This window comes from Oncorhynchus mykiss, chromosome 14 (assembly GCF_013265735.2).
Source record: "Oncorhynchus mykiss isolate Arlee chromosome 14, USDA_OmykA_1.1, whole genome shotgun sequence".
Lineage (NCBI taxonomy): Eukaryota > Metazoa > Chordata > Actinopteri > Salmoniformes > Salmonidae > Oncorhynchus > Oncorhynchus mykiss.
The window spans coordinates 11,014,632-11,022,651 of record NC_048578.1 but is presented as its reverse complement, the minus strand read 5'-3'; the positions used below and the strand labels follow the sequence as shown (position 1 = coordinate 11,022,651).

Genomic DNA, 8,020 nt, shown 5'->3' with positions numbered 1-8,020 from the left:
TATGTAACTGTTATTTGTATTCTATGCCTATTTACGAGATGTGGAAATGGTCACATCACAGATAATCAATACAAATTGGTATCCCTTCATATTATTGCGATTTAAATGACCATTTTAAGATCAAGACTGGCCAGTCTTGTGTAAAAATGGCCTAAACACACTACAAATAGCTGTGAGTAAAAGTCTACAATATGGTATTTTTGTATTTTCTTTTATGCTTCCAGGGGGCTCAAAGCTTGTTACAGAATCATGTTGCAAAGAAAAGTATTGCACATTACATCAGTGTCTCATACAAGGTTTTGTGGAGTGAGTTACAATACTAGGATGTTTACAAACTACCTTGGTCATCAGAACAGTATTTGAGAAAATAACAATTGTGTTGTACTAACTGTTTCATGTCCATTTGTACGCTTACTGATTTTAAAGCATAGTATAACAGTACATGTACTATCTGTAAATGTGTCAAGAGAAATGACTGTATATAATCAATGTTTGTTTTTTTTTTAAGTAAATTTGAATCCTCCAATAAACTGTCTTTGTGACTTACTGAATATATATATTTTTTTTGTTGTTTTTTTTTACTTTACAAGGTGGCTTGAAACAAATGCAAATTATCCCAATTTCTGTTGATTTCCTTCGTGTCCGACTTTCATCACTTGTTCAATCAAAATGGAATCGTATGGCAAGACTGCAACTCCCAGAAATACTTTTCGTTTCCTATGTTGACAAACAGCTGATTTCCGGTGTCTTTAAATGTCCTGCCATTATTCTTCGACAAGCAGCAGTTAGGTTCGATGTTATTTGACGGAAAGAGACACCCAAACGTGGGATACGTTTAACCATTGGGATGCTTATATATTTAAGTATTTGTTTTATACCGTTACGGTCTTTAGAGATGTGAGGTTTTTTTTGTTGGTAAGATTAACGGTAGTGATATCGCGGGTTGTCTTTTCTGTGCTCCCACAGTTCCTCTTTTCTGCCGCAGTCATATGTTCACTTTAGTTACATTTTAGCAACGTAGCTACCTACCTACATAAATTAGTTACCTTCCTTGTAAATTAACACAGCTACCTAACGTTTCTTCGGGTGTCATCTCCTTGCTAGCCAACCATGCTACTAGTTACAAGCCAGCGTTAGGAGATCTTGTCAGGCAATACGGATGATTTTGAGTTAATCTGTCGAGGTTAAAGCAACGAGTTTATAGCCATCTGTTGTTAACTAAGTAACGTTAGTGTTGGCAAGCTACTGAAGCTAGCTAGCTAACTAGCTAATGTGTAGCCAAATGCTATGTAAGTAAATAGCTTCCGTCTGACAGTGTATGATTGCTAGGCAGTGGTTGATTGATACATACGCTTGACACCTAGCCACCATCGTTCGCAGATATCACATCAACAGGCGAATCTTGTAACCAATTTTATGTTTCACGTTGGTCAGAGCGCTTGAGTTGGTGCCAGGCTGTGGAAAGCAGAGAAAGGAGGGGGGTGGGGGGGTGAGAGTAGTGAAACGCACACAGTGTTCTTTGTGCCAGGGGTTTGGCCCAGTCTCCATCAGCAAAGCGCAACACTAACTGCCCAGTCGGCTCTGTTCAGAGCAGCTTCAGAGCCATGACAACTCAAAGGGATGTCGATATTGTGAGTATTAATTGCAACCCAACATAACCAATCCTTAGTTACTGCATAAGATCCAATGCTGTGCATGTCTAATATTGACGTGGTTACAGTGCGTGATGTTTTCCATGTCTGAATGTATTTGGAGGCTAGTTTAGGATCAGGGATTAACTCAAAACAGAATAGCTGCTGTTTCTGTAATCATCTGTCAAACTACATTTTGAGATTGCCCCACATTTTTTTGTAGAGGTGAGCCTTAAAGGCCCAGTGCAGTCAAACGTGATTTTTTTTTCCCCCCCCTGTGTTTTTATAAACATTTCCACACTGAGGTTGGAATAATGCTGTGAAAATTATAATGCACTTTTAGTGTAAGAGCTGTTTTTCAGACTGCCTGAAATGACAGCCATTTTTGGTGGGAGGGAGTTTTGGCCTTCTATGGTGATGTCACCATGTGGTAAATTGGTTAATAGACCAATCGAATTCCAAACCTTTCTGCCTATAACAGCTAATTTAAACTTCCCTTCCCCACTCAAAACATTCCCAGACAGTCTTAGTTAAATTCTTGCTTGAGAAATTGTCCTTTTTGCTAAGAAACCTTTTTTTTTTTTTATATATATATATAAAAAAAATCTTTGTTTTGATTTGGATTTTTTTAAATCTCGCTAAGCTACTTAAATGTTATCCAGAAATGATTTGCTATTGAGATATAAACGTCTGCATTGGACCTTTAACTGATTTGATTCATATCCCCAAATCACAGCTCTACCTTCTTGGATATTGTTCATTTCTTAAACAAACCTGTATGACCAGTGTAACACAAGTGCCACAGACATGGTTTTTAAGGCATGGATGGAGAGGAGATTTTTTATTTTTTTTAACTGAGGAGAACCAGTCAAATTGTTTATGATTTCAATCTAAAAATCAATGCAGAAGCTAGTAGGCTACTCTGGACTGCCTGTACTGTTGTACTGATGCCAGCTTGTGGTGTTCTGGATTCCTCTACTTTTGCTTATTTGGTAGAATCCCTCATTGTCACATTTCTGTTCTCAATGCACGCATGTTGCAGACCTTTTCTCTTAATTCAAATCTGAGTTTTTAAAGCGCATTTTTGTTTGTCTCTTGATTGGATAATCTTAACAGTATATACTTGATGGATTAAAATAAAGGGCAGCTAGGCAGATTCTAGTTCGTTTTTTGTTTGTTTGGTTGTGGATCAGGGGGGGGGGTTAAAGCTTGTTAATGATGACATGGGTATGTAACCCCACACGGAGGGGTTATGCAGTTCATGGGGGGGGAGGGGATGGGACGGGACTTCCTCTGCTTAGGGGGGGGTTGGCGTGTTTGTAAACGGATCATTGTAGGACTGTCCTGACGTCACACCTGGTGGCACGCTCTTTGTTCTGGCTTCCCTGATTACCAACAGAGAAAGTTTAGGATCAAATGAACACATTGTAATATGTGGGGAAAATACCCATCTGTTAACGTAACATTGATATTGGTCTCCAAACTATACTAGTATTGGTAGGCCTAATGGTTGGAATGCCATGATTTCCCAGGCATTTTCTGGATTCTGGTGGAATACCAATATCTACTTTGGTGAATGATTTCTTTTTTTAATGTGAGGCAGTGGTTGTGTGTGCAGCGTGTTACAATTAATCAACTAATGCAGAGGAGGGGTGGAGACGGTGTGCCTTCCGTCCATAATGATGCTTCAGAGCATTTTTCCCTATCAGAGGTTCTGACCTGGGGCTGCTGCCACCACAGGAGGGAAGGCTTTGAGCCTGGGTCTCCTCTTGTGCAGGCACTGCTGTGTATGCTTAAGGCTACTTACCGTAGCGGATGTTTCATGAGTTTAAAATTGATGAGTTGATAATAGAAATAATTTACATAGCCTACATGGAGTGTCTGACAGGAAACCTCAGAGTTGCACTACCTCAATCTACTTCATGTGAAACTATGTTTCCCTATTGCCCAATGGGATTTCAATTTCATGACTTGTATGTACTATGATTTCTCAGAAATAGTCAGTTGGTTTTATTCATTTGATTCATTATTCTGTGGCATTTGGGATTTGACTCAATGCACTGGACCAACTGCCTTACCTTGTCCTTCTCTTTCGCCGTTTATTCTCTGCAAACAGCATGTGGATGATGTAACCGTTAAACCAAATAACTATTTTAAATCCAAGAGTATATATATATATTGTTTTAAGTGCCATTACCCAAGTCTCCTAAAAAGTAAACCAGGACCATCCTTTTGGACTCTGTAAATGACTAATACATATGAAATGGTCTCTGTTTGTTTAAGGAGCCTTTCTAAGGCTTTAGGGGAACATGAGGTGCTAGTACGATTAGGGCAACATGTCAAACACATTTCCATGTATTATTTTTTTTCTTCTTTCGATGCTTTCATTTAGTGGACTGGGTGGGTACAAAGAAGAGCAGGGAAAAGCCCTTTCTAAGACCTTCACGTACACCCCCCCCCCCCCCCCCCCCCCCCCCCCCCCCTCGGGTTACGCGTTGGCAATATCAATGTAATAATGTGGCACAGGCCTGTCTGGGACACCTGGGGTTATCACATTAGGCCGACAGCCCGGAGAGAGGAGCTGCTCCCTGCCTCAAGCCACTGAAGGCCCACTGTTCTCCCCCTCCACCCCATCACCCCCCCAGCTCCACCCTTATCTATGCCCCATCCTACTATAGGGGCTCACTACACAACAAGCTCAGTCCTCTCTGAAGGAAGCAGCCCAGTCAAAGGGGCTGAGAGCTGCACCAGAGAAATCTAATTAGACTGGAATGCCAGTTTTGGTGCAGGCTTCCGAAGGTCATCTCATGTCATTCGAGGTGAGAGAAAACGGAAGGATTCCATGTGATTAGGCGAAGCTACGTGCCTCTCATTGCTCGATGGGGTGGAAATGTGGACTTTTATTATACTGTAATCTTGTGATTTCTGTGGAGCATGTGTAGGATTATTCAGATGTTTTGTTTGGGCCATTCCAGGTGAACCTGCGTCTTATCCTGGTCAGTGGGAAGACACAAGACTTCATCTTCTCCCCCAGCGACTCGGCCATGGACATCGCCAAGCACGTCTTTGATAACTGGCCCTTGGGTGAGTTTTTTGCATGTTGGGAGGTGGACCAAGAAACTACCACTTCACTGTCTTGTTTTCTATTGAGTTGTATTGTGGAATTAATCAGGTCACTTCAACTGTCTGATTTAGTGTACTGGGCATACTTCTATTTCTTGTTGTGAAAGCCCAATTTGAAGTCCGTTACTGTTATAGGAACAGCTGTTGGACCATGCCTTGTGTCGTAACACTTTATTCCATCTCCACACCCCTGATGATGGTAGTAATGTTTGTGTGGGTTCAACCACTGCAGGAAGTGTCTAAGTGTTTCTGGCGCTGATAAAAAAAAATTCTCCCCTGAGCTTCTGTGTGTTGTCTCATCGCTCCATCAGGATGGGAGGAGGAGCAGGTGAGCAGCGCCAGCATCCTACGCCTCATCTTCCAGGGACGCTTCCTGCATGGCAACGTCACCCTGGGAGGTATTTCATGGACCCTCCTATACACACACACACACACATTCATCCTACATGTCTGAAATTTACTAGTGAATACTGTGATTGAATGACCTGTGTCCTTTGAAATAAAGTTTGACCCTAGAGTTGATGTCCGCTCCCCCGCAAACATCTAATTAGCATAATAAAAACATAAACTGTTGAGTAAGAGATTCAGTTTTTTTTGCATGGGCTGTGTCTCAATCCACCACATCCGCCGATGGCGGCCTTAGACTCTAGAGGGTTACCCGTGCCACAGTTAAGGATGGAGAATGGGCATTCGGAACATGTTTAGTAATACCATAATTAAAGAGGATTTATATATTCTGCATATTAATTGTTCATTGTCTGTCCTTTTTTGTTTTCTAAGCTTTAAAGCTGCCCCCTGGCCGAACAACTGTCATGCACTTGGTTGCCAGAGAGACCCTGCCAGAGCCTAACTCCCATGGTGAGAACCCCTCCGTCTCGTTCTGTCTCATCTCAAGGTCAACCCATCCCATCACCTAGCTGTCAGGGACCATGTTGAGCTGTAATTGCTACAGCTTTAGGCCTTATGGTCCCTTTTGAACCGGAAAGTCTGGTGATATTTGCTCTCTAGTTGTCGTGTTTGCAGTTGTCTCACCAAGTTTCTTTCTATCGTCCTCGTCTTTGTAGGTCAGCGTAACCGGGAGAAGACCGCGGAGAGCAACTGCTGTCTGCTCTTGTAAAGACGACAACAAACCACAATCCTCCCCTTAACCCTCCCCCACATTCACCCCTGCTCGGCTTCTGTCCGCCCGTCAACCATGGATTTGGAGAGATCACAGGGAGATGGGTCACAGAGCTGTCAGCCTGCTGTCTGGCACATGTTTGTGGCACTCTGGGCCAATCGGTGGCTTTGGAATTATTTCTAGTTTTTTTTTTTTTTTTTTTTTTTGTGTACCCATTTATTCAGATCAATTTTCTTTTTTCACCCTTTTGCCAGATTTTGTCTTTTTCTTCTGTGTTGTAAAACCATGTTAAGAATTTGTACATATAATCTCCGTGGTTACCCAGGATAAGATAGCTGGGTGACCATACAGGTTTTGAAGACCTCCCACAGAAACACTGTCAAACTATGACTTCGGAACATTGACCCGTACTGTGGCGTTGGTCATTTGCATTGACTCCAAGTATCTTTCTGCTAATGAAATGGAAGTTCCCATGGCTCTTGTAGAATGGCGTTAAAACCTCTCATTGCACTTAACTGGGTTGTTTATTAGAAAGTGTTTCTCATAGTTAGTTTTTTTTTGTATCGTTTTAATCTCCCCATCTTACAGAGGAAGGGAGAATAATGTCCTACTGTTAGACAGTGCCATCCTCCTCACCCGATGTAGACCGTGCACAGTACAGTAGTTGACTCCTACTAGCAGGGTGTGTGTAGTCTGCCATAGCACCAGTGGAGTGGTGTGTATCTCTGTGACATGGGCCACACTCGTGTTTGTTCCTGGACTTGGACCAACAGAGGAAGAGTTCAAAGTTGTAAAGGGACACCTGTGTGTGTGTGTGGCATGGTCACGTGTTTGATCACCTCGACGGTGAATGAACTGGTCTAGCTAGAAGAATCTGAACAAACTCCTACACATTCTCCCCCTGGTTGTGAAGCCCTGCTTTTTTTTCCCCCTTTTTTTTATTTTTATTTTTTTAACTGAGTGAAAAGTATTGAAGGATTGCTTCTGAGTGACCATTGTCATTATGTATGGCTTCCACCTCTGATCAACATGACCATTTAGACTACATCCCGTCCCATGGGACAGCCCCCTCGCCACTCCCCGTCCGACCTGAGTGAGGAATAAGGGAATCGACACCAGGAGCCAGACAACAGAGAGGTGTTGGTAGTTGGAGGTCTTCATGGCCAACTACAGGACATTCGGACTAGAGGCATGAGGGAGCAAGTCCTTGGAGAGGGTTCCCCTCTGGAAAATAGGAGGAGATGATGATGATGATGGTATTTGACCTCCTTTTTGTTTGGATGCTGTCTGTTTTTGTTTGCCTTTTTTGATTGTGGAATTATTCAGTAAATCATTAATATTGCAATTGGAAAATGTCAATTTTTATCTTGTATTGATATTGTTTGTCCAGTTGCTGATGTCTGACTCCTGTTAATTGAATGCCTTTTGTCCCAGGGGTTAGTGTGTGTGTGTGTGTGTGGGAATTGCGTATTAATTTTACATGACTGTATGTGTGAGTGGATAGGTTGGGGAAATGACTGAGTGTATGGAGACAGTTTGTGTATTTGAGTAATGGGTGTGTGTTTGTGAAAACCTAAAAACGGTGTGTGTTGTGTGAACACTGGAGGTTAGTGATGCAGGTGGGGGAGTAGAACAGATTGGTCTTGGGTGGCTGTGGTTTCCATGGAAACAGTGTGAATCCTTCCTTTTAGTGGGTGTCCTTTGGTTAGTGTCTGTCAACCAATGTCACTGCTATGAAATGTAGCTCAATATGAATAAATGTATTAAAAAAAAAAAAGAATACTAATGAAATGTGGTCTGCTTAAAGCTTGTATTATAAATTAATAAAACATCTTAAAGAAATGTTCTAAGTTTTAAAGTGTGGAACACTTTGCTTGGACAATATGCATTCTTCATTGTGGAGGTTGTGATATAGGGGACAGATCTATGTTCTTTGTCAGTAGTAGAGCAGATGGATGGCCGCTGGGTGGCAGTGTTGTGTAGCTACTCCATTCTCATCCTAGGCCCTGGGCTGTTCAACACCTCCTGGTTGAGTCCCATACTTGTATTTTTTTTAATTAACTAGGCAAGTCAGTTAAGAAAATAATGACGGCCTACCCCAGCCACACCCGGACGACGGTGGGCCAATTGTGCGCCGCCCTTCCAA

At 42.2% G+C, this 8,020-nt stretch overlaps 1 protein-coding gene across 1 annotated transcript; it reads left to right on the top strand.

Moving 5' to 3' along the window:
- Nucleotides 1-724: 724 nt before the first annotated feature.
- On the top strand, nucleotides 725-7,724 carry ubl3b (ubiquitin-like 3b). Its single transcript, XM_021561170.2, has 5 exons — nucleotides 725-1,631; nucleotides 4,607-4,715; nucleotides 5,066-5,152; nucleotides 5,535-5,612; nucleotides 5,819-7,724. The coding sequence occupies exons 1-5, from the start codon at nucleotides 1,605-1,607 to the stop codon at nucleotides 5,869-5,871; spliced, it is 354 nt and encodes a 117-aa protein (XP_021416845.1). The 5' UTR covers nucleotides 725-1,604; the 3' UTR covers nucleotides 5,872-7,724.
- Nucleotides 7,725-8,020: the final 296 nt, after the last annotated feature.

Bases quoted from the DNA above. Each gene is read 5' to 3' on its own strand.
- ubl3b (XM_021561170.2), top strand. From the start codon at position 1,605: ATGACAACTCAAAGGGATGTCGATATT. The intron at 1,632-4,606 runs GTGAGTATTAAT...GGGCCATTCCAG, and splicing joins CTCAAAGGGATGTCGATATT to GTGAACCTGCGTCTTATCCT. The intron at 5,153-5,534 runs GTATTTCATGGA...TTGTTTTCTAAG, and splicing joins TGGCAACGTCACCCTGGGAG to CTTTAAAGCTGCCCCCTGGC.